The following is a 26,299-nucleotide window of genomic DNA, read 5'->3' as shown; positions in this document are numbered from 1 at the left end:
TAAGGATTTCCTTGTGCGTAATTTACTTGATCGGTTGGGACTCCTGCTAATATCTGACATTCTTGTGCAGTGTGTCCAGGGTTTCCACATAACTCACAGTTTGGAGTTACAGCAGCCAAGGTGGTTGCGGGTGGTATGGTCAAGTTGTCTAACTTTTGAACAAGGGCATCTACCTTGGCATGGACATGGTCAAGGCTACTGATTTCGTACATTCCACTCTTTGTTTGGGAATTTTCTACTGGAGTTCTTTCACCTCCCCATTGGCAATGGTTTTGGGCCATGTTTTCAATGAGTTGATAGGCTTCGTTGTATGGCTTGTCCATAAGTGCACCGCCCGCGACAGCGTCTACTGTCAGTCTTGTGTTATACAGAAGCCCATTTTAAAATGTGTGAATGATCACCCAGTCTTCGAGACCGTGATGTGGACATATCCCCATCATGTCTTTGTATCTCTCCCACGTGTCGTAGAGAGATTCTATATCTTTTTGTCGAAATCCATTGATTTGAGCTCTCAGCATAGCAGTTTTGCTCGGCGGAAAATATCGGGATAAGAAAATGTTCTTCAATTCTTCCCATGTTGTAACGGAGTTGGAGGGAAAGGATTGCAACCAAGCCCAAGCTCTGTCTCTTAGTGAGAAAGGAAAGAGGCGCAGTCTTATCGCATCTTGAGATACACCATTCGCCTTCACAGTGTCTGCGTACTGCACAAACTTGGCCAGGTGTTCATTAGGGTCGTCCGTAGGATTTCCAGCATATTGATGTTGTTGGACTGCTGATAATAATGAGGGTTTCAGCTCGAAATCGTTTTGATTGATAGCGGAGGCAGCAATGCTGTTGTGAGGTTCTTGTTGGGACGGGGTAGCGTAGAACTTAAGAGGACGATTTTGTGGTCCTTCTTAAGCCATGGTTGGTTTTTCTTCTGGTTTAGTAGGAAAGAAGATATCGGGAATATCGTACCTTTGTTGGTACTCTAGAATTCAGTGTCTTATATATAAGAAACACACTAATTCTGCGATTGGTGGTGCTAAGTTATCGCCTTAGAGGGAGTACTTGGCATACAATCAGGCGAAGTAAGGGAAAAAAGATTAATTTTTATTTTTACCTTAGTCTATACCGTGCAACGAAAGAATCGCATTATTAGACTAAATCAGGTCCCCGGCAACGGCGCCAAAAACTTGATACGTGTCGTGACTATATATAGAATATAGTCTATCGGGTACTTGACTGCAAGTGCACAGTCCAGTCATTTTAGTTTTAAAAGATATCGAACCCACAGGGACCGATGGTCAAACTAGTGCTACTAACGTCACTATGTTTAGCTAAGGGAATGATTTATAGAAGTTCGGGTGCAGAAAATTAAATCTAAGAGAAATTTAGTTTTAAGAAATTATTAATAGGAGGAATCAGTATGCAACGCATTAATCGTCAGGGATTCAATAAGTCACCGGTGTATAGTTCAAATACCAAATATCTTTCAGTAGAAAATACTTATTTAAAAGACTTTATCTCACAATCTCGTAGTTGTTGATTCAACCTATAGCTTTAAGTCAGAATGTACGCTCTCGCTGTCCCATTTGAAGTTAAAAATACTTTTTAAAAATAAATAAGTTCTAATTGCTTTTAAAGTGCTCTCGCTCGTTTTAAAATCAATGCCTAGTTTTTACTAATCAACTCGAGCCTCACGCTCTCGCGATTGTTGGTTCTCACCTTAGTTAATTTCCCACTCTCGTGGAAAAATCGTATTAAATAGCTTCTCACTTTTGTGACAAAGTTAATTAAATTCAAATTAAAAACCACATCCGAAAAGATTGTTTGAGAAAAGAAGTTTTCACCGATTATTATTAAATCCCATCTAATTAAATTGTTACATACCGATACCGGTAGTTTAGCCGGACATGTTAAATAGCGCAAACACAGACGAGCATAAACCTATTAACAGTGCAGTAAACATAATTATAATAATAATAGGGCAATAATAATAATAATTGAATAAAAACCTGGCAATTGGATTAACAGAGTACGTCGAATCTTGGAGCACTTGAGCAGTCCTCCACAGGTTGGTAGGATTCTGCTTCTTCGATACAATTGCTTACTAAATTAAATAAAGTGTAGTAGTTCCCCAATGTAGGAAACTACTACTTTGGCTAACTGAAAAACGGAAAGGAAAAGGGGAAAACGGAAATTCTAAACGGAATGGTAAATGACTTTCGGAAAGGGAAAACAAATGTTGCTGAAAGAAAATAACACTAAAAGGCTAAAATGTTGTAAAAAATAAATTGCAGAGCGGGTGTAGCCGTCCCCTTTTTATCCAACATTCGTCCTTTTTATATCCCTCATAGGTCTTGGCAGTTGAGATAATTAAGGGTGACTGGTTGAGTGAGGAATCCACGGGGAAGTGGTTTTGTTGGAGAGAATTTAGGCACGTGTTGATTTCTTCTGCTGACTGCTTCAAGCGCAATTTTGGCCGTGTGACGCTCGTCATGGGCATGTGACGGTTGTCACAGACTGGGCGTGCCGGTCGTCATGCTCCTTGTGATGGTCGTCACATCAGCAATTTCTGTGTTCTTCTGTTTTCTGTTTTTCTCATCTGTTTTCTTCTTCTTTTTCTTCCTTTTCTACATTTTGCTCATTTATGCATGGAGATTGAAATACCTGCAAAAAATAACTCGAATACTTGCGGAATAATCGGGTTATGAACTAAAGTGGTATGATCTTTGAGTGTAAATCAAGGCAAATATATGATGTATTTTCGCGTTATCAAGCAGCCCTTTGGTTTTTGTACTAGAGGCATGCCCCAAAAGGTTTTTTTTTATGGGGAGTGCTACGGGCCGTAGTACGTGCTATAGGCATATGTGGCAGCTCCCAGGATTTTGTACCAAGTGAGACATTTTCGAGCATAACTTGAATTTCGTGACTCGAATTGAGAGGCGCGGTTTAAAGTGTTGAGTTCTAATCATGTACATACTGTGGAAATGTTTGTGCTGATTCGTGTGTTCAGTATGCAAATCGTTATGGTTATACGACGATGTGTTGTTATTTTGGTGGAGTAACATAAAAAAATGTTTATGAATTTACATTTGTTGAGTTGCTGCTGTTTGTTATTATTTAGGGACGTCGTGACATGGATTGATTGTTGAGTATGATGAATGATGTTATCATGTGACAATATCATTATGTTTGAGGTGATACTTATGAATAATGTGTTGTTGCATGCATGAATAATAATCTAATTGAGGAGATTGATTGAATACTTCAGTTACACTAAATTATATGATGTTGTGCATTTTGTGATTGTGTTTGAGATGTAATCTAGATAAGGGATTACTAGAGTTGTCAATGTGTTACATTGGAATCATAAGAGGGGTCTTAACACATTGAGTTAATGATATGAACATGCATCATACCAGTTGTGTCAAGAGGCATGCATACTAGTTCACATAGGGGATTAATGGCTTATCCTAAGCTCATATGAGGGGGCTTGGAGCTCGGAAGAGGGGGCTCATGGGTTCATAAGATGAGATATGGTTCCAGAGAGAATCAAATATTGAGTTGGTACTACATGCATATGCATAGAGTTTCATAGTCGAGTTGCATTGCATAATGAGTTATACACATAATTGTTGAGTTGTGATTGAATGATGGGTTTGGGTGTGAGATTGTGATCAAATATACTATGAATGAAATTGTGTAGAGAATTTTGTGTTATTGTCCTACCTTGCAGTATATGCTTAATATTAGTGTTTCTAATTTCTAACCCCTTTGTTATTGATGTGGTATGTGCTCCTCTTCAGAGTATAGATAAGCAGGTAACTGAGTGACTACTTAGAGTAAGAAGCTGGAGAGAGGTTGTTTCTTACGTTTTATTTCTGCATTTTAGTTTACGTGCTCTGCTATGTAACACAGGGAAACGTTTGCGAGTTTTTTTTAATCTTTCGTTAAAGAATTGTTGTATACTCTCATGTTTGATATTTTTATGTTTTTAGGAGATTTAATTTTTTAGTTTTATTATGCCATAAAGTTCATTTGAAGTTTAAATGATTTAGTTAATCCATGCTTTATTATGAGAATTTCCGCTACAATGATACCCTAAGTGAAGGTGAGCATGCGATGACACCCTAAGTGAAGGTGAGCATACGATGACACCCTAAGTGAAAGTTGATTTTTATTTTTATTTGATAAAGTGATACATGGCATGTATGTTTTGAAAAGAGAATGGATGACATCCTATTTAATTGTGTGAGTACTCTGCTTTTGAATGTATATTTATGCGCGGGGGAAATATTATGTTAAATAGTTGGTATCAAAGCATGTCGGTTTGTCCGACAAAGTTTTGTCATGATGATTATTCCCTGGTACTCGACATGTGTGTGAAACAATGTTAGTACTCGTTTGTTTTTCTAACCGTTTTCCTGTAGGAACGAGATTGATACAAGTGTGGGATAAGCTTCTTCTCCTCTGAGATGTTTCAGGTGTGGAGATTTGGTTCGTCGTGCTGTTGATTGCAAGAGTGTAGGTTTTCAGATAAGTCAACATCATTTCAAGAGTTTAATATAAGTGATGAGTTGTTCGTGTCGGCTAAGCAAGTGAATGAGTTCTTAAAGGATGATGCTATAGTGTTTATGATATTAGCTTCTATGAAGGAAGAAAGTAAAGTTGTGTTGGGCGAGTTACCGATGGTGTGTGACTTTCTAGAAGTGTCTACTAAAGACATCAATGATTTTCCTCTAGAGCGCGAAGTTGAGTTTACTATCGACTTACTACTTGGTACGAGTTCGGTGTCAATGGCTCCTTATCGAATGTCTATGTCAGAGTTGAGTGAGTTGAAGAAGAAATTAGAGGATTTTCTTGAGAAGAAGTTTATTCGTCCAAGTGTTTCACCCTGGGGTGCGCAATGTTGTTAGTCAGGAAGAAAGATGGTAGTATAAGGTTGTGTGTTGACTACCGACAGTTGAACAAAGTAACTATTAAGAACAAGTATCAACTTTTGAGGATTGATGATTTGATGGACCAGTTAGTAGGTGCTTGTGTTTTCAACAAGATTGATTTGAGATCCGGGTATCATCAGATTCGTGTAAAGGCTGAAGATATTCCGAAGAATGCTTTCAGAACGAGATATGGTCATTACGAGTATCCAATGATTCCGTTTGGTGTGTCTAATGCTCTGAGTGTGTTCACTGAGTATATCAACATGATCTTTCATAAGTATTTAGACAAGTTTGTGGTTGTTTTCATCAATGAAATCCTGATTTATTCGAAGATAGATGAAGAGCGTGTAAGGCATTTGAGGTTGTATTTGAGATTTTTCAAGAGAAGAAGTTATATGCTAAGATGTCTAAGTGCGAGTTTTGGTTGAAGGAAGTGTGTTTCCTTGGTCATGTGATTTATAATGGAGGGATAGTTGTTGATCCTTCAAAGGATGATGTTGTGTTACAGTGGGAGACTATGAAGTCTATTACTTAGATTCAAAGTTTTCTTGGGTTGGATGGTTATTATCGCAAGTTTATTTAAGGCTTTTCTAAGTTAGATTTGTCGTTAACTCAGCTAACGAGGAAAGGTCAAGCTTTGGTCTAGGATGTTTTGTGCGAAGATTTTTTTCAAGAGCTCAAGAAGAAGTTGACGTTGGCTCCTATTCTGGTTTTGCCGAGTCCGACTGAGTCTTTTGTTGTGTATTATGATGCTTCTTTGTTGGGTCTTGGGGGTGTGTTGATGCATAATCATCAGGTTGTAGCTTATGCATCGAGGCAACTCAAAGTGCATGAGAGGAATTATCCGACACATGACTTAGAGTTGGCTGTAGTTGTGTTTGTGCTAAAGATTTGGAGACATTATTTGTTTGGTTCAAGATTCGAGGTGTACAATGATAACAAGAGTCAGAAATATCTTTTCGACCAGAAAGAGTTGAATATGAGACAGCAAATATGGTTGGGGTTTCTGAAGGATTATGACTTGGTTTGAGTTACCATCTTTGTAAAGCCAATGTCGTGGATGATGCATTGAATCATAAGACTTTGAATATGTCGACTTTGATGGCTAGAGAGTTCGACCTAATCGAAGAGTTTAGAGATTTGAGTTTTTTTTGTGAAGTCAGGCCATAGAGTGCGAAGCTAGGTATGTTAAAGCTTATTAATGGTATTCTTGAAGAAATTAGAGAAGGTCAGAAGATGGACTTGAAATTGATTTATCAGTTGACTTTAATCAATCAAGGTCAATATGGTGATTTCAAAATTGACGAGAATAGAGTGATACGATTTTGAGACCGTGTGTGTGTCCTGGATGTGCTAGAGCTTAAGAAGAGTATTCTTGATGAAGATCACTGAAGTAGCATGAGTATACACCCCGATGCTACTAAAATGTTTCAAGAGTTGAAGAGGATCTTTTGGTGGCCAGGAATGAAGAAGGACATTGCTAGTTTTGTGTATGCATGTTTGACTTGTCAGAAATTCAAAGGTGGATTATTAGAAGCCGCTGGTTTTGGTGATACCATTGTCTATTCCAGAGTGGAAAGGGACTTCATTTAGATGATTTTGTGTCTGGTTTTTCGAGGAAAGCGAAAGGTTGTGATACGATTTGGGTCATCGTCGATAGGTTGACTAAATCGGCTCATTCCCTTCAGATGAGACTTAATTATCCATTGGAGAAACTAGCAGAGATGTCTATTGAGAAGATTGTCACTCTGCATGGTATTCCATTCAGTATCGTATTTGAGAGAGATTCAAGGATTACTTCAAGGTTATGGAAAGCTTGCATAAAGCGTTGGGTATGAAGTTGCGATTGAGTTCCGCTTATCATCCACATACAGATGGTTAGACGAAGAGGACTATCCAATATTTTGAAGACTTGTTGAGAGCTTATTGCTCAAGAAGGGAGGTTCTTGGGATGAATTTTTACCATTGATTGATTTTACCTACAACAACAGTTTCCATTCAAGTATCAAAATAACACCATTTGAGGCATTGTATGGTAGAAGGTGTAGTACACCTTTGTGTTGGTATGAATTGGGAGAGAGTGTTATAATTATTCCTTTTAGGTCGACGATGTTGTATCCTAACGCAGTTGGATATTTTCTTAAGACATCTAGTAACTTTTCAGTTTCCATCTGTCCCAAGTCAGCGTTGACTATTACTGGTCTTTTTAGTTCAGTGTCTAGGAATTCGTATCTTAGGTTCTTTGGTAGTGCTTTTAGTTCCAAGTCAGGTTTCTTTGGGCATGGCATGTGATTGGGTGTAAGTGCTAAGCATTCGCTTAGACTATCATTTTGGTATGGTTCATGCCAATTATCGTCTTCAAAGATTGGAGGGATTTGGATTTTCATTATATCAGAGTATGTGGTTTCTTACATCTCCATCTCTCTTACGCACTCGTCTATGACATCAAGTAGATAACAGGTATCATCTATAGCTGGCGCTTGTAAGAATTGTGTTAAGATGAATTCAACCCTTTCCTCTCCAACTTCGAATGTTAGTTTACCTCTCTTTACGTCTATTATAGCTCCGGCGGTAGCCAAGAATGGCCTTCCTAATATAATAGGTGTACTGGCATCTTATTTGATGTCCATGATTATGAAGTCTGTAGGGATGTAAAATTGTCCTACACGTACGGGGACACTCTCAAGTATACCGACAGGATATTTGATTGAGCGCTCAGCTAATTGAACAAACATCTTGGTTGGTCTTAATTCTCCCATACTGAGCCTTTTACAAATGGTAAAGGGCATTACACTAATGTTGGCTCCTAGATCGCATAGAGCTTTGTCTATGACGAATTTTCCAATGACACAGGGTATGGAAAAACTACCTGGGTCTTTTAGTTTGGGAGGCATGTTATTTTGGATTATTGCGCTACACTCTACAGTAAGTGTAATTGTTTCGTTATTCTCAATCTTTTTCTTATTGGATAGGATCTCCTTAAGAAATTTGGCATATGAGGGCATTTGTGTGATGGCTTCTATAAAGGGAATTGTAATGTTTAGTTGTTTCAGAAGTTCAACAAATTTCCTAAATTAACTCGCAGTTTTAGAACTTGTGAGTCTTTGAGGATACGGAATGGGTGGTTTATAAGGAGGTGGAGGCACATAAGGTTTTTCTTTCTCTTCGGCCTCTCGGGTATTATCTTCTATTTCCTTTGGTTCACTTACCTACTCAATTGAGGTTTTGTCTGGTTTTTGGTACATGGCAGGGTTTTGGAGTCTTGGATCTACGGGTTCGTCTATTTCTTTTCCACTCCTCAGTATAACGGCATTTGCATGTCCTTTTGGATTAGGTTGCGGCTGTCCAGGAAATGTTCCAGCTGGAGAGGCTATAGATGCTTGTTGTTGAGCCACTTGTGAAATCCGTGTTTCAAGCATTTTATTGTGGGTGGCTAAGGCGTCTACTTTGCTCGCTAGTTGTTTAAGTTACTCGCTAGTATGTATGTTTTGGTTCAAGACGTCTTTGTTTGTCTGAGCTTGGGTAGCTATGAAGCTTTCCATCATTAATTTGAGATTTGAGTTCCTAGGCATGTTAGCAGCATTATTAGTTGTCTTTTGATATCCAGGCGGAACAGCTAGTGCTTGGCCAGGTGCATACGGGGTGTTGTTATTCTTATACGAAAAATTAGGATGGTTTTTCCAGCCTGGGTTGTAGGTATTCGAATAAGGATTTCCTTGTGCATAATTTACTTGATCGGTTGGGACTCCTGCTAATATCTGACATTCTTGTGCAGTGTGTCTAGGGTTCCACATAACTCACAGTTTGGAGTTACAGCAGCCACGGTGGTTGCGGGTGGTATGGTTAAGTTGTCTAACTTTTGAACAAGGGCATCTACCTTGGCATGGACATGGTCAAGGCTACTGATTTCGTACATTCCACTCTTTGTTTGGGACTTTTCTACTGGAGTTCTTTCACCTCCCCATTGGCAATGGTTTTGGGCCATGTTTTCAATGAGTTGATAGGCTTCGTTGTATGGCTTGTCTATAAGTGCACCGCCCGCGACAGCGTTTACTGTCAGTCTTGTGTTATACAGAAGCCCATTGTAAAATGTGTGAATGATCACCCAGTCTTCGAGACCGTGATGTGGACATATCCCCATCATGTCTTTTTATCTCTCCCACGTGTCGTAGAGAGATTCTACATCTTTTTGTCGAAATACATTGATTTGAGCTCTCAGCATAGCAGTTTTGCTCGGTGGAAAATATCGGGATAAGAAAATGTTCTTCAATTCTTCCCATGTTGTAACAGAGTTGGAGGGAAAGGATTGCAACCAAGCCCAAGCTATGTCTCTTAGTGAGAAAGGAAAGAGGCGCAGTCTTATCTCATCTTGAGATACACCATTCGCCTTCACAGTGTCTGCGTACTGCACAAACTTGGCCAGGTGTTCATTAGGGTCGTCCGTAGGATTTCCAGCAAATTGATGTTGTTGGACTGCTGATAATAATGAGGGTTTCAGCTCGAAATCGTTTTGATTGATAGCGGGGGCAGCAATGCTGTTGTGAGGTTCTTGTTGGGACGGGGTAACGTAGAACTTAAGAGGACGATTTTGTGGTCCTTCTTAAGCCATGGTTGGTTTTTCTTCTGGTTTAGTAGGAAAGAAGATATCGGGAATATCGTACCTTTGTTGGTACTCTAGTATTCAGTGTCTTATATATAAGAAATGCTCTAATTCTGCGATTGGTGGTGCTAAGTTATCGCCTTATGAGCGAGTACTTGGCATACAATCGGGCGAAGGAAGGGAAAGAAGATTAGTTTTTATTTTTACCTTAGTCTATACCGTGCAACGAAAGAATCGCACTATTCGACTAAATCAGGTCCCCGACAACGGCGCCAAAAACTTGATACGTGTCGTGACTATATATAGAATATAGTCTATCGGGTACTTGACTGCAAGTGCACAATCCAGTCGTTTTAGTTTTAAAAGATATCGAACCCACAGGGACTGATGGTCAAACTAGTGCTACTAACGTCACTATGTTTAGCTAAGGGAATGATTTATAGAAGTTCGGGTGCAGAAAATTAAATCTAAGAGAAATTTAGTTTTAAGAAAGTATTAATTGGAGGAATCAGTATGCAACGCATTAATCGTCAGGGATTCAATAAGTCACCGGTGTATAGTTCAAATACCAAATATCTTTCAGTAGAAAATACTTATTTAAAAGACTTTATCTCACAATCTCGTGGTTGTTGATTCAGCCTATAGCTTTAAGTTAGAATGTACGCTCTCGCTGTCCCATTTGAAGTTAAAAATACTTTTTGAAAATAAATAAGTTCTAATTGCTTTTAAAGTGCTCTCGCTGTTTTTAAAATCAATGCCTAGTTTTTACTAATCAACTCGAGCCTCACGCTCTCGCGATTGTTGGTTCTCACCTTAGTTAATTTCCCACTCTCGTGGCAAAATCGTATTAAATAGCTTCTCACTTTTGTGACAAAGCTAATTAAATTCAAATTAAAAACCACATCCGAAAAGATTGTTTGAGAAAAGGAGTTTTCACTGATTATTATTAAATCCCATCTAATTAAATTGTTACATACCGATACCGGTAGTTTAGCCGGACATGTTAAATAGCGCAAACACAGACGAGCATAAACCTATTAATAGTGCAGTAAACATAATTATAATAATAATAGGACAATAATAATAATAATTGAATAAAAACCTGGCAATTGGATTAACAGAGTACGTCGATTCTTGGAGCACTTGAGCAGTCCTCCACAGGTCGGTAGGATTCTCCTTCTTCGATACAATTGCTTACTAAATTAAATAAAGTGTAGTAGTTCCCCAGTGTAGGAAACTACTACTTTGGCTAACTGAAAAACGGAAAGGAAAAGGGGAAAACAGAAATTCTAAACGGAATGGTAAATGACTTTCGGAAAGGGAAAACAAATGTTGCTGAAAGAAAATAACACTAAAAGGCTAAAATGTTGTAGAAAATAAATCGCAGAGTGAGTGTAGCCGTCCCCTTTTTATCCAACCTTCGTCCTTTTTATATCCCTCATAGGTCTTGGCAGTTGAGATAATTAAGGGTGACTGGTTGAGTGAGGAATCCACGGGGAAGTGGTTTTGTTGGAGAAAATTTAGGCACGTTTTGATTTCTTCTGCTGACTGCTTCAAGCGAAAATTTTGGTCGTGTGACGCTCGTCATGGGCATGTGACGGTTGTCACAGGCTGGGCGTGTCGGTCGTCATGCTCCTTGTGACGGTCGTCACATCAGCAATTTCTGTGTTCTTCTGTTTTCTGTTTTTCTCATCTGTTTTCTTCTTCTTTTTCTTCCTTTTCTACATTTTGCTCATTTATGCATGGAGATTGAAATACCTGCAAAAATAACTCGAATACTTGCGGAATAATCGGAATATGAACTAAAGTGGTATGATCTTTGTAACACCTCAAAATTTGCCCTCCTCTCTTGAGACTAGTTTGACACATTGCATTTCATATTTTAGGGCATTAGGCATTGCATTTTTGCATTTCATATGAAATAAGAAGGTCATCCTCCAAAGTCTTTTCAAAAGATGGAGAAGTTACACGATTCAAGCCTGAGGGTTTCTATGAATTGATGATCAACCATCCGAGGGCATGGGCTTCATTCAGGGTTTCTTGATTCTTCAAAGGTCTTGAGTATCATCTTGTTTTAAAGGATATATTACCGTCATCATGGTTCTATCATCATCAGGGGTTTCATTTTTGAGCAATTTCCCCAAGTGGTAGGGGCTCAAGCTGATCAGGCATTTCAAGGTCATCTGAGGACCAAAAAGTCAATTGTGCAGTCAACTGAGGGCTGTGAGGTGGAGAAATGAGTTGGGACACCTCAATCATGTTCAAAAGAGGTCCATTTGTCATTCTAAACATCTATCTTGAAGATTTTGAAGTCATGGCAAAAGTTTCCAAAAATAGAAAGTGACATGTAATTTCAAAGTTTCCAAAAATGGCAAGTTTTTGGTCTACATTCAACTTGACTTATCAATATAAAAGAAGCTTCAAATGTATTTTTGGTGAACATGAAAGTTGTAGATCTTTATCTCCAATTTCCAAAAAGTCCTATTTCATGTTCATATGATGAATGGTTAAGGAGTTATGGCCAAATGATAACAAGGTGTGCATGGAAGTTCAAAGTGACATAACTTTTGATACAAAACTCCAAATTGGTCCATTCTTTTTGCAAAATACTCCTCATGACCAATACATTTCAAATGAACCATTGCCATGCATGAGAGAAGCTTGTATGCTCACTATTTCATTCATGTTCGTTTTGGAGGGAATATTCATAATTCCAAATTGGCTTATGGTACAAGCAAACCAACAATTCCATGATGATCCTTGGTTGATTTTAAGTGAAATCCAAGCTTTACATAAGCAAGTGCACGTGTGGATTGGCCATGCTAGCTTCATTTGCAATTTTTGCAATTCACTTCAAATCTCACTAATCTTGATTAACCAAAGCTTAATTGGATTTTCAGTGTCATTAACACACCATATAAAAGCCAAACCCTAACTGCAATTGCTCATAACAGAATTTCAGATCTCAAATCTCAAATTCCCTTCATTTTTCTCTCTCTTTGAATTTCACTTTTCTTCACACAATTCCTCAATCTCTTTGCATATTCTTGATTATCATGCATCATTGAGTAAGAATCCACCATTGGTTTGAAGAATTCAGTCCATAATCACGCAGTTCAAGAACACTTTCATGGAAATGGATTTTTGAAATTCAGCTAGATCCAGTTGGTTTTAGTGGATTCTTCTTGCACAAAGCTTCAACAGAAGCATAGAGGAGCAGATCTGGAACTTTGGAGAGCTTGATCACGCGAATTCAGAGCACTGCAATTCCAAGTAGGTTGAAATTCATCATCTCCTTTTTTCTATTTTCTTTCCATAAATGTGTTGATCTCTTTGTGCTGAGCATGCTGATATGATTAGATTTTGATTTGGCTTAGAAATGAGCATGTATGGTTCAATTAAAGTTTTGATATCATAAATGTTTGTGCTTGATCCGTGCGATACATGAGGAATTAGGTTAAATGAACATGATATTTGGATTCCTGGTGAAAAATTAAGTCGAATGATGTACGCATATGAAAATTCTGGAAAATTTGTTCGTGACTCCGCCGGAATCTCACCGGGGAAGACGACCGGAGCTACAGCTCCGGCGTCTGGTTTTATTTAGGGTTTATGCTGTGTTGGCGTCCACGTATTGCCTTGCCTGTCTGTTCCATTGACTAGGATTTGTTTGACCGGTGCCACGTTATATTTGACCGCTGATTGTGCTGCCGTGTATTAAATGAAACGCTGCGTTTCACTTATGCTTGCGTGTTGCTGATTGTACTGCTTGTCTGTCCATTCCATTGGCCTGTGTTGCTTTGACTTGCCATGCGTTCCATTGACCTGCTGACTATGCTTGCCACGCATTTTAGTAAAGCTGTGCGTTTTGCCTTTCAAATTTGGACCATTTGATGTGTTTAGCGCGCCTGATCATGTGGTGGAGATTTATTCTGGATTTAATTTCAAATAATTGCTTTCCCTCCATGTATTTTAATATTTCATTTTATTTTGCTCATTTTGTAAACTGCATAAAAAATAGAAAAATGATCCAATTTCACTCCAATTTTTTTTCATAGTCTTGTTTTAATGTCTAGTCTTTTATGGTATTATTTTCATGATTTGTTGATTGCTGGATTTTTCTATTTGTGAATTTCTTGATCCATGCCATGCCAAATTGATATGTTGTGTTCATTGCTTTGTGAAATCTTCATCTTTGATCCAATTGATTTGATTTTTTTTTGTGTGCTTGATCTTCACTCATGATATGATTTTTGGTAATTGGTTTAGAATTTTTCTCATATGCTATCACTGTTTTTGACACATGGAGATATAGTGTGACAATTTGTGTCACATTTTCGACCTTGCATTTGTACATTTTTGTTCACCTATCATTTGAACTCTTCGGGATTTGATATTTTGTACATTGTTTGTTCATGACATGAGAAACTTACATAAAAAATCTCAAGGCCTTTAGATGCATTTCTGTTTTGATTTGGATTTTCTAATTTGGATGTCCATTTTGTGCTCATTTGCTTGCCTTTGCTTTACATTGATCATTTGAGCTACTTTCCTTGTGAATTGATGTTGGTCATTTTGAGGACATTTTGTTGATTGTTTGAATGTGCATTGTGTAAAAGATTGACTTCTGTTTTGATCATTTGGTTTGGTTTTGAACGTAGTCTTTGTACTAGTGTTTTGTACATAAATTAACCTTGTCTTGTGTTTCAAGTTTGGACACTTAGCATTAATGGTTGAGTTGCTCACCTTTTGAGATGCAAATTGAATTGTGTTCTGAACTATTTGTGTTTTGTATGGATTTAAGTTGATGTGTTGAGCTCATTGCTTCATTTGATTTCTTGACCATTGTACATTGAGTTGTGTAACAGTTGGATGGTTTCACTGTTTGTTTTCTGATTGTTTGTCTGAGATACTAACTGTTTAGCTTTTGCACAAGTACATTAGTTGCTTGCTTTTAGCTCTTGCTTGAGCTTTGGATTATGGTTGATACACCACTTAGGTAGTTATCTTCTTACTCCATGTAGTCTGGAAGTCCTGTCACCTTTTTGGCAGGCATTTTGCTGGCAAGTCCTCCTTAAGAGGCTCTGTTTGTGATTGTTTACAGATTGTGCCAAAGACCTCAAGATGAGGCATGTGTTACTTGATAAGTCCTCCTAAGTGAAGAGGCAATTGACAGATAAAATGGATTAGTAGCCAATCCCTTGTTATTCAGTGAGTCGTTCTTTATGCTCGCACTACGTGCTGATGCTTTAGAACATGTACCCAAGATCTTTGTCCAGAGTCTGTCAAGTGGAATAGGGTCCCTATTTCTGGATCCCCACGCTTTCATTGCCATTGAGCTCACCCTGGTCAGGGTTAAGAGCATGAGGTCTCATCCTCATTATCACTTTGATCAACTCACCCTAACGTTCAATGTTAGTGGTTAAGAGCTACAGATTACCCATTACAGTTTGGCTTGTTTGTCGAGGTTGATATGACCCCTCTTGACTAAAGCCTACCCATTGTTTGGGCCTCTTGTGTGGATATAGTGTGTGATGCTTGTTCACTTGTGTTGGTGTGTTTATCTGTTTTCCTCTTCTTATCTCCATTTCTGTAGGAGTTGTATGGTTGACTTCTGAGGAAGTAGGATGCATGTTAGAGACCTCAACCTAGGGATTTGATTGCATGACAACTATTAGGCTCGAGTCTTAGTCTCCCTATTTAGTTTGTTGTTTCCCTGGTCTCTGGTTAGGAGAGTGTTGTACCCCTGTTCAGGGGAACTACGTCGCCCTGATTCTCATACCAGATGAGATACGTAGGCAGGAGATCAAGCGAGATCTCTCTGGGCAACCTTTTTGTTTCTTTTGACGTCTCAGCGTCTCTTTTTGTTTGTGTGACAACTATTAGGCTCGAGTTCCAGACTCCCTATTAGTTTGTTGTTTCCCCTGTTAAGGGGAACTACATCGCCCTGATTCTCATACCAGATGAGATACGTAGGCAGGAGATCGAGCGAGATCTCTTCGGGCAACCTTTTTGTTTCTTTTGATGTCTCAGCGTCTCTTTTTGTTTACATGACAACTATTAGGCTCGAGTTCCAGACTCCCTATTAGTTTGTTGTTTCCCCTGTTAAGGGAAACTACGTAGCCCTGATTCTCATACCAGATGAGATACGTAGGCAGGAGGTTGCGAGCAATCTCTCCGGGCACCTTTTTTTGTTGTTTTGGTTTTGTGTGTGTTCATCACCCTTATTCCCGACTTAGGGATATTGTTTGCATGACAACTATTAGGCTCGAGTCTGATTCTCCCTATTAGTTTGTTGTTTCCCCTTTTAAGGGGAACTACGTCGCCCTGATTCTCATACCAGATGAGATACGTAGGCAGGAGGTTGTGAGAAATCTCTCCGGGCACCTATTTTTTGTTTTGGTTTTGTGTGTGTTCATCACCCTTATTCCCGACTTAGGGATATTGTTTGCATGACAACTATTAGGCTCGAGTTCCAGACTCCCTATTAGTTTGTTGTTTCCCCAGTTAAGGGGAACTACGTCGCCCTGATTCTCATACAGATGAGATACGTAGGCAGGAGGTTGTAAGCAATCTCTCCAGGCACCCTTTTATTTTTTGAGTCTGTGTTGGTTCAACCTTTTCTTTTTTGTTGTTTTGTGTGTGTATCCTTTGTTTGTTTTCTTTGGTGTGAGTACTTGTTTGTCTAGCGTGTGCATGTGTTGTATGTTCATTACCTTGAGGATTTATTCTGTCATCACTTGGGGTTCAGATTGGGGTTTACCTATATAGATTTGGGGTTCACATTTGGGGGGTTAACTGTATCACTTGGGGTTCATTTATGACGGTTGTCATTCCTATTGGGGTTCATCTTTGAGATTCATTCGGGGTTCATATCGGGGTTCATTTGCGATGATGGTTATCATCTTTGGGGTTCATTTGTGACGGTTATCACTCACTTGGGGTTCATTTGTGATGATGGTTATTATCTTTGGGGTTCATCTTTGGTGTTTGCTGGTTAGCGATTGTTGTTGTTAGGAGTCGGATATAAGTCCATGTATTGGCATTCTATTTCCTTTTTTGTTTGTTGTTGTTTGGAGTTGGATGTAAGTCCATGTATTGGCATTCTGTTTCCTTTTGTGTTTGTTGTTGGGAGTCAGGCGTAAGTCCATGTATTGGCATTCTGTTTCCTTTTGAGTGTTTCTTTTGACGTCCCAGCGTCTCTTTTTGGTGTTTTGTTTCGGCGTGTGTTAGCCGAGCTACGAGTGCTCTGATTCTCCTCTGGATAGAGAAGATACGTAGGCATAGGACGCGATGTCTTAGCGAGCATGTCTCCCTTTTCCCCGAACTACGTTGACTCTGATGTTTGTTCCTGACAAACTACGTAGGCCCAGGATGCGACATCCTGCCGAGTCCATTTCCTCCATTTTCTTTCACTTGTTTCCTTATTCCAGTTTGTGCAATTTCTTTGAGCAGTTTTATTAGCAACTTTTTTCCTATTCTTTGAGCTACCTTTTGAGCGTGGATCCCGTCGAGTACGGCGGACGTGAGGGGTGCTAATATCTTCCCCTTGCGTAACCGACTCTCGTACCTTGCAATCTCTGGTCGTAAGACTGTTCCTTTCCCTTTCTTAGGTTAGTCCTGCGCTCCCTTTCCGTCATAGGATGAATAGCGTCGGTGGAGGCTCTGTAAACGGTATTTTTTTCCGCCGGTTGTTTTTCGCGTTGCGACAGCTGGCGACTCTGCTGGGGACTGAAGTTGACCTCTTGCTGGTCCATCTTCCCTAAGCGAGTCAATCCTAGCGCTCTCTAGCGTAGTTTTTAGAGTAGTTTGGGTTGCTTTTACTGCTTATTTATTGCATTTGTGATTATTATACTATGACTGTATATATTTGCATATATGTTTGCATGCATCATATTATCACTGTGTTGGATTCTGGACAGGTGTGGTTCCTATGATTTGGAGTGGGTGTTCTAAGTGGGGCTAAAACCCAGGCCTGAGTATACACCTAGGATTAGCATGGTCTCACGTCTCCTCACATGTTGGATCAGCATGTTGTTGTGACGTGACATACCACAAGCCGGACGAGGTTCTTTTGAGAGAGCTTTTCCATTGTGGAGTTTCCACTATGGTTGAGTTACCTCTTCTGAGCTGTTGACTTCGGTGACCGCTCTTTCCCGGATCTTTGGTTTAGATGATTTTATGAGAGTTGCACGGCACACCCGAAAGGCCAAACCCGTTGAGTATCTCATTCGATTGTCGAGACCGATTATCTGCCTTAGGATGACCTTATTAGAGTTTACCTGTGAGGGGAGGGTTTGATTCTTACAAGCACAGGTTCTGTTGGCGATTCTGTGATGGTGACTTTGGTTCAGTTGGACTTATGGATATTTATTTCTGACACGCCGGAGTTCTGTCTGTGGTATTTATGAGCGGGTTCCGTTTATTTCGGATCCCCTTGTAGCGGTGTATTCGTCGCTATATGATTTATCGATTAAACCATAAGCAAAGCATACAATGATTTTCGAGTCGCCACCGCACTTTTATTTATCCAAAGGACTGGCTAAAAAGCGAACAAAAGCCTAAGAAGTTTTACACGTAGAAAACTAATAAAAGATCAGAGAGTCTGGGTAAGGGGTAAATTACGCAATGGGAAGGTGTTAGGCACCCACTACGTCCTAGGTACTCCTAGGGAGCCCTTTTCACACTTGTTGTACTAAATTGTTATTTGTTATGACATAAGCATTGTGCAAACATGATTGGGATGGTGAGAAAAGAATATACAATTTTATTATTGGGTTTGAACGGATGAACCCGCTGCCTACGTACCTTCCATCAAAGGTAAGGATCAAAACGCCGTAGTTCGGCTAAAAGATTTCAGAAAGGTTGATGGATTCAATTTTAAACAATAGCACTGAGGCTTTTCATTATCAATGGGAGAAAACTCGACCAAAACCAACATCCACCATGCGAGGATAGCTTCGACGTACTGGAGGGGTTAACCCTGTTTTTAGTACGGAAGTCTTACTGTCGACTCACTAAGGATAGGCAAGATTTACATCAACCGCAATGATAATTGAAACCTATGGCTAATGCATGAAAAGATTAACAATGGACAAAGCCAAAACAAGTGAATGAGTGAAGTTAATTGATTGTGATTATGAAAGTGAAGTCAAAGTATGATTAAGATTGATTTGAAAGAAGTATTATGAAAATGGAGTTTGAAAAAGTCAAGGACTTGGGTCCAGGTTTTTAGTTTGGAAAACATGAAGAAGTTTGCACAATATCTATGTCAAGTTTGAAAATTGAAGTGTGAAAAGGTTTAGGACATAATGAGGATGAATGGATGGATATGGATTGTAAAACTTCTTAGAAGGTTCACTTCTTGAAATCATATGGGAGATGATTCAAGTGTGTCCTTTGGAATAAGCAATAGGTAATAATAATGTAAACAAACAGGTGATACCGGATGCCACTCAATGGTCTTACTCCAATCTCACAAACAAAAAGCAAAAAGCGGACACCGGATACCACTCAATGGATTTATACCGCGATCCTAAAACAAAACTGGATATCAGAGGCCACTCAATGGACTTATACTAATCTCCTAAAACAAAATGAAACTTGGATACCGGATGCCAATCTGTCTGGACTTATACCAATATCCAACATATGATCATAGGAAAGCAAATGCCAACTTGCAGGGACTTACAATTGCATCCTCACATACAATCAAACAAATGCAAAACATGGATGTCAGATGCCAATCTGTCTGGGCTTACTCTAACATCCACAGTATGGTCCTAGGAATACAAATGCCAACTTGCAGGGACTTACAGTTGTATCCTCACATACAATCAAACAATGCAACATGATCACAGGAGAGCAAATGCCAACTTGCAGGGACTTACAATTGCTTCTTCACAATCAAACAAACAAAACAAAAGCTATGAGTGACCAATGAGGTCTTACACTCTATCCTTCCATATCATAGGAGCAAATGGCCAAAAGAGATGGACTTACAATTGTCCTCAATGGGCAAACAACAATGATAGCATCACAAAAGCAAATGAGATGATCATGCATTAATGGCAATTGATGATGATAAATGCATAGCATACAGGCAAACAAGTGCATATGAAGCAATCAATCAATCAATGAATAGCAAACAGCACACTCTATAGCCAAACAATGGGGGGCTCACACAAAAGGGTTAGGCATTGAAGCCAACTGGAATAGGGTCACAGGTGCTCTTAACCTTGCCATTGAGGGGCTAAGGTGAAGCAAATGAATAGGAGATGAGGGGTGTGCCTCATTGCTTCTATCTCAGGTCAGAGAGAGCATCAAATAATAGAAAGTGGGGGAGTTCAGAAAGATGGAACTCTTTCCCCTTTATTGACTCGATTAGATCTTGGGTATTTATCTCAATGCTTCAACCATGTAATGGGAGCAGAGAGAGGACACACTGAATAGTGGGGGATAGATTGCTTATCCCTACCTTCCACCAATTGCCTTACTTGAAGGACTTTTCCTGCTTGGGACAATTTTAAACAAACACAGGCATTGCCTCTTAAGGAGGACTTCAGACAGTTTGCCCGGTCAAATAACAGACCGGGTCTCTAGACTACATGAAGAAGAAGTAATTATACCTCAAAGCAAATGCTAAATAGCAAAGCAAGCAACTAAAGCAACTAAAGTGTACCTGAAAAAGTCAAACTTATTAGTAAACAAGTCAGCAGTTCAAACCAAAAGAAATGAACCAATAGTCAACCACAGAGGGACCAATTGTGCAAGGCACAAAGACTCAAATTACATGAGTCTACCTACAAAACAAGGGTTAGCACATGATAAACAATTCAACTCAATCAAATTTGAATGATCTTTGAAGCACTGGTACTTAACCTGAAACAATAGCTCAATTGTAAGCTCAAAAGACCACTAGGACTAGCCTAGGGTCAAAGGTGAAAGAAAAAAGTCAAACAGCAAAGAAAAGTCAACCCAATTCATGTTCAAACATTTAAGAAGCAATCTCAATTGGATTCATAATCAAATCATGCATCATTGTCATTTCATACACAAAAGAATGCAAAGCATGGCAAGAGAAGCACACAAAAGTCAACAGAATGACTTGCATCAAAAGTCAACCCAAACATTTCCAAAAATTATCAAATAAATCACATTCAATCCTAACATCTAACATGGTAAACATGTAAAATTTCATGGCATTTGGATGAGAGGAAGGCAGTCAATGAAAATCATGAATTCAAATCAAATTCAAGTAAGCATAATGAAAGTCAACAAGCATGGGTCAACTTCAAAAAATCATATCAAATTGAAAACAGAAGAGAAATGAATGAGATTGACACCAATGCAAAGCTCAAGGTGTCTAGTTATCACATATGAAATTTCATGATTATACAATGTGGTATGAGAATTTCCCAAATGAAATGGCAATGTGTAGCACAAAAAGTCAACCATAGACTAGGCAGGGAAGAAAATTCACAATCAAATGGAAAACCAGCACAATTAATTCCAAGAAAATTCATACACAAACTAGACATGTGATAGATGATTCATGCAAAATTTTGGGTTATTTGGATGTAAGGAAGCATGTGAACAAAAATTGGGAAAATGCATATCATTCATGTAGCACCAAATGCAACACCTCATTTCAAAAATTTGTAACTCACAAACCACATATGAGAAATGTATAAACTCTACATGGAAACAAAGGTAAATGAGTCTAGTTTCACCACAAAAAGTTTCAGGGGCAATGGATACATCATGACAATTTCACAAAAGGAATGGCAAAGTGTACAAAATTTGGTCACATGTCACAAACCCTAAGGCCATTTAAAAACCATTCATCCAAAAATTCTGGAAAAATAATGATAAAAAAGTAGAGATCATGATGAACACAACACAAAAAATCCCATTGAATTTGGATCAAAAATGAGCAAGTTATGATTTTTGTAAGATGGGATATCAAAATGGGAAATTAACATGAAATAAATGGAGCAAGAATGGCAAAGTTGTAATATCATGATTCACTTATCCAAACACTGTCGTTTTGGGCAAGAAATGAAATGTTCTGATTGGACGAGGGAAACCAACCATGCACGCACGAAAATGGACAAAAAAATCTGGCCAAAATGCATTTTGGGATTAGGGTTCATGTTCAAAAATCATGATTTCACAATCTTGTCCAAAAATCAAAATTGAATATATGGAAATGATCAACAAGCAATGGCAAACAAGAATCTATCACCCTTTTCCATTAAAACCACACACAAGTCAAGAATCGAGCAAAAACACATTTTAACACCAAACTTGTTTTCCAAATAACTTCATGCACACACAGCCATTTCCAAAAATAAGAGCATCATGGCATTCGGCATTGAAAGACCTCTTAAACTCATGTATCAATTTGTCAAAAGGGGAGGGTCGAATCCATACCTATTTTTGAAGGGCAGTTGTGTACAGATGCTTTTTGATGGGCTCGAAGTGAAATAGTTGTCATAGAGCCTTCTTGATGATGGATGGTGAAGGTCTTGTGCCTTGTGGATGCTTGGAGTGAGCTTACATAACTTTTGCCATGGATGATGCAAGGTGGAAGACAGTGCTGGAAATGTGCTTGCAGGTGGAGAAATGTGGTTCCAAAGTGGTGAATGGAGGGTGAAAATACAATGCCAAGCTCAAGTGTGGTTCATTGTAAGTTTTGGAAGTTTGATTGTTTTTCAAGAGATGCTCAAGTGAGATTTTGAATGAGTGAATTTCAATGATTTGTGGTTTGTTGGTTGCAAGGCAAGGTTTTTGTTATGTTTGGACAGAAAAATAGCAAGGTGAGGGCAAGGAGAATCAAATGATTTTTTTGCTGCAGTGTGGCTTGTTCTACTGGTTTTGATGACAGGAAAATGAGGTGCCTAATGCATTTGCCTTGGTCAAAATAGTTTGTGAGGCTGCCTTTTGTTTTTTCATGACAGGAGTGTGGTGTTTCTCTTGCTGATTTGGAGATTGGCCAGTGGTAATGCCAAAAACCTTGTCACTTAGCAGTATGCAGTTTTTCATATGAGTTGTATGCAGTGTGGTTTCATGACAGAAAAAGGATGAGGAAATAAGGTCAAGCCAACTTAGTTCATTGGTTTGGGACAGAAGAAATTGGAATGCAAAATGGCAGGGTCAGGTTTGAGAGGAGTTAAGCTGGTTTTCTACTGTGTGCTGTTTTTTCTTTACAGTTGCTGCCACTGTCTTTTTGTTGACAGAAAAATGGGAATGGCCTTTAGGGTGTTTTTGTTGGTTTTGTGATGACAGGGAAAAATGATGGAAGTGGTTGTGGTGTGCTGGCTAGAAGCTCCATTGAGTGTTTGGATAGAGAGACTTGGAATGCAAAAGCAGCAAGGTGATTTGGGAGAGTGTATGAAGTTGGTTGGTTTGTTATGGTCAGGTTGGCAAGCAGGATTTGAAGAAGCAAAGCAGGGTTGGACAGATAGTGTTAAAATGCCAAAGCAAACAAGGTCATTGCAGTTCCCTATAACAGGAAATGTTCAAGAGTTCTATGTTGTTTGTGGCTAACATTTAGTGCTTGGCTTTGACAGGTTTTGATGGATGCTGTTGGTTTAACATGATGAAGAGATGTGAAAAATGTAATGGCTAGGTTTTAGGTTTATTGGAAGTTGGAGAGGGAATTTAGAAAATGCACAAGCAAGGTGAGTTGGAGAGAATGCGGTCTGCAGTGTTCTGTTGGCAAGGCTTTTTTAGCATGGTGAAAGATTTTGTTGGTCATGTGTTGCCAAGGGCTTTCTTGCTGCAGGATGTTGGCTGCCACTTGCTTCACAATGATGAATATGGATGTGTCATCAAAAATGCCATGCTTAAGTTCTTTTTTTGAAATCCTTTTGACAGCCTTTTTTTTTTCTATGCAACAGCAAAAGTGAGATCTTTTTAGTGAGTCAGCCATGCTTTTTTTTCTGCTGCAGTATGTTGCTACTGTCCTATGTGTGTGTTCATGACAGAAAAATGATGGTGCAAAGTCTGCTGTCATAGTACAAAGTAATGGCATGGAAGCATGGAGAAAACATGTACTTTTCCCTCAATCCAAGCACACAAGGGATGGCTCTTGTTTTGCTGGTTAGTTTGCTGCAAGATGAGGCTCTAATGACAGCAAAATGGCCTTCTAACTTTCTGTCTTGATGAAGTACAGGGCAAGGCATGGTGGAAGCATGGAGTAGTAGGGTGAAATTGTACTTTTCTTACAATTCAAGCAACCAAACAATGGCCTCATGTACTGCATAAAATGGGCTTGCAAACACATTCTAAATGACATTTATGAGCTGTTCCAATTGGCCAAATGTTAAAAAAATGTTTATTTCAAAAAGTCAACCCTTGGTCAAACTTGCATTTAAATGAGAAAAGTCAAAATATGCCATTTTGATTGGTGAGGTTTTGGCTCATGAAATTTATATTTTTGGAAAGAGGGGATCAAATGTGACTTGTAGGAAAAAACCCCACCAAAATTGGCCAAACGGTTTGGGAGATATGGCCTTTTGAAGTTCAAGATTTTCTGAAATCGATTCGATCATAACTTGCCAACCACACATGGGAATTAAGAATTCTTGGACTTTTTGGAAATGGGAGAACAAGATCTTCAACTTTCATGTTGGGCAAAAATTCATTTGAAGCTTGTATCATGATATAAGTTTGAGGATCAAGACTTTCCATTTATGGCAGGTTTCAGTTACAGGCCCAGTTTCCATTTTTTAGAAATTTATGATCTGGCTTCAAATTCTTCCATGATGAGGTTGGACATGACATATGAGGCTTGTATAGACATGAATGAACTCCTTCAAATCAATTCCATCCATCAAATCACTGATTAAATGGCCAGTTGACCAAGTTTGACTTTCTGTTGACTTTTCTAGGGTTTTGCATGATTGAACCACTTCTGATGAATTCCAGACCCTAATTCCTTGAGACCTTGATTTCCAATGATGTCCCAAGTTGTGTGAACTCTTGATTATTGGTCATGGTGCCCAAATTCTGCAAGAATGGCCATCATCCATTGCTTTGACTGACTGTTGACTGTCTTTGACCTAATTGCTGATAATTGCTTCAACTGCAAGCAACAAGGTTAGACTGACAATATTTTTGTACTTTTTGGATGATAAACATATGAAAAGCAATAATATACAAATGCAAAACATGCTTGGTGATCAAGAACCACACACACAAGGCAACCTACCCACTAGGAGGGAAGCAAAGGCATGCAATGATCCTTGAGGCTATGATATGAGATGATATGGGCCATGAGGGATCTTAGGGCCAAAATTGGGGTCTTACACCCCTGAGTTGGATTTGAGGTTACTTGTTCAGATGATCTTGTTATTTGGTCAGTGATTTACCTGTGATGATGGTGATATATCCTCCGATTCCGTTTATTTCGGAACCCTGAGTTGGATTTGTGGTTACTGGGTCCCTCAGATGGTTGTGATCAGTTCAGAGACCGGAATCCAATACAGTTGGTGTTCAGACGACTTGGAGGATGGCACAGTGACTTGCATTCATCCATCTGCATCATTCCCATTTTGCATTCATCCACATATAACTCATGTTTATCCATATGCAGGGTACATTCTTGATTGAGATCCTGGTTGAGAGACATCCTTGTTCCAGATATGAGGACCGGCTTAAAAGCTGATGTTGTCTACAGTTTCTTTGATCCAGAGATTGGCGTGTTGAAAGATATGATAGCATTGATTACGCCTGACCATGTAGGGATGTTCCGTGAGGCTTATGGTGGTATTCTGAAGATGGTTTTCAGGCTCACAGATGGGGATAGGAGCGCCATCCATACTCTTCTCCAGTTTTATGATCCGGGTTTGAGATGTTTTGTCTTCCCAGACTACTTGTTGGGACCTTTTATGGAGGATTATGCCAGTATTCTGGGTATTCGGGTCAGAAACCAAATTCCTTTTTATGCTACTAAGGAGGAACCTGATGTTATTGAGATTTCTCGTGCTCTTTGTTTGAGCCAGGAGGTGACTAAGGAAGGTTTGAAGGAGAAAGGAAAGTTTCCCGGTTTTCATCTGAGTTTCTTGGAGGCTAAAGCCAAGGAGCATGCTGTTTTGGGTGATTGGAAGACTGTCTGTGCTCTGCTTGCTGTAAACATTTATGGAATCATCTTGTTCCCTAATCAGAAGAACTTTGTGGACATTAATGCCATCCAGGTGTTTGCTCAAAGGAATCCCATTCCTACCTTGATCGGGGATGTTTATTACTCGGTCCATAATCGGAACGAGAAGCGGCGTGGAAGATAGGTTAGATGTTGTGCTCAATTGTTATATAAGTGGTTCATGGGATATTTGCCTTCCAAGGGGGCCTTTGTCTTTCTTGGCCATACTGTAAATTGGGCGACCAAGTTGATGGGTTTGCGAGCCAAAGACATAGCTTGGACTCACAGTGGTATGGCTGGACGAGATTTCATTTGCAGTTGTGGGAGTTTTCCCAATGTGCCTCTTATAGGAGTTCAAGGTTGTATTAACTACAACCCGGTGCTTCTTAAGAGACAAACGGGATTTGCTATGGAGGGTCCTCCTCTCGGGCGCGAGAATCAGGAGTCTTTCTACTTCCTGGTTGAGGGTAATCAGTCATCGTTGAGGCAAGTGTCTGGTGCGTGGCGTAACATTCAAAGGAAGGGCAAGATTCCTTTTGGTAAAGCTAATAACAGGTCTTTTCCTCCGTTTGATGATTGGCTCAGAAAGAGGGTTGAGCTCACTCGTCTACCATTTCCTGTGGGTGA

At 39.3% G+C, this 26,299-nt stretch overlaps 1 protein-coding gene and 2 non-coding genes across 3 annotated transcripts; all 3 read left to right on the top strand.

Annotated features, from left to right (window-relative positions):
- Positions 1 to 411: 411 nt before the first annotated feature.
- LOC127116596 (small nucleolar RNA R71) lies at positions 412 to 518 on the top strand. Its single transcript, XR_007801414.1, has one exon. It is a non-coding gene; the product is annotated as a small nucleolar RNA R71 (small nucleolar RNA).
- Positions 519 to 4,891: 4,373 nt separating this feature from the next.
- Positions 4,892 to 23,076, top strand: LOC127098656 (uncharacterized). Its single transcript, XM_051037310.1, has 4 exons — positions 4,892 to 5,272; positions 6,497 to 6,757; positions 22,604 to 22,687; positions 22,816 to 23,076. The coding sequence occupies exons 1-4, from the start codon at positions 4,892 to 4,894 to the stop codon at positions 23,074 to 23,076; spliced, it is 987 nt and encodes a 328-aa protein (XP_050893267.1).
- On the top strand, positions 9,041 to 9,147 carry LOC127116648 (small nucleolar RNA R71). The gene has a single exon (XR_007801456.1). It is a non-coding gene; the product is annotated as a small nucleolar RNA R71 (small nucleolar RNA).
- Positions 23,077 to 26,299: the final 3,223 nt, after the last annotated feature.

This window comes from Lathyrus oleraceus, chromosome 1 (genome assembly GCF_024323335.1).
Source record: "Lathyrus oleraceus cultivar Zhongwan6 chromosome 1, CAAS_Psat_ZW6_1.0, whole genome shotgun sequence".
Taxonomy (NCBI): Eukaryota; Viridiplantae; Streptophyta; class Magnoliopsida; order Fabales; family Fabaceae; genus Lathyrus; species Lathyrus oleraceus.
Note: the sequence above shows the minus strand (reverse complement) of the source record. Positions and strands in the feature narration are given on the sequence as shown.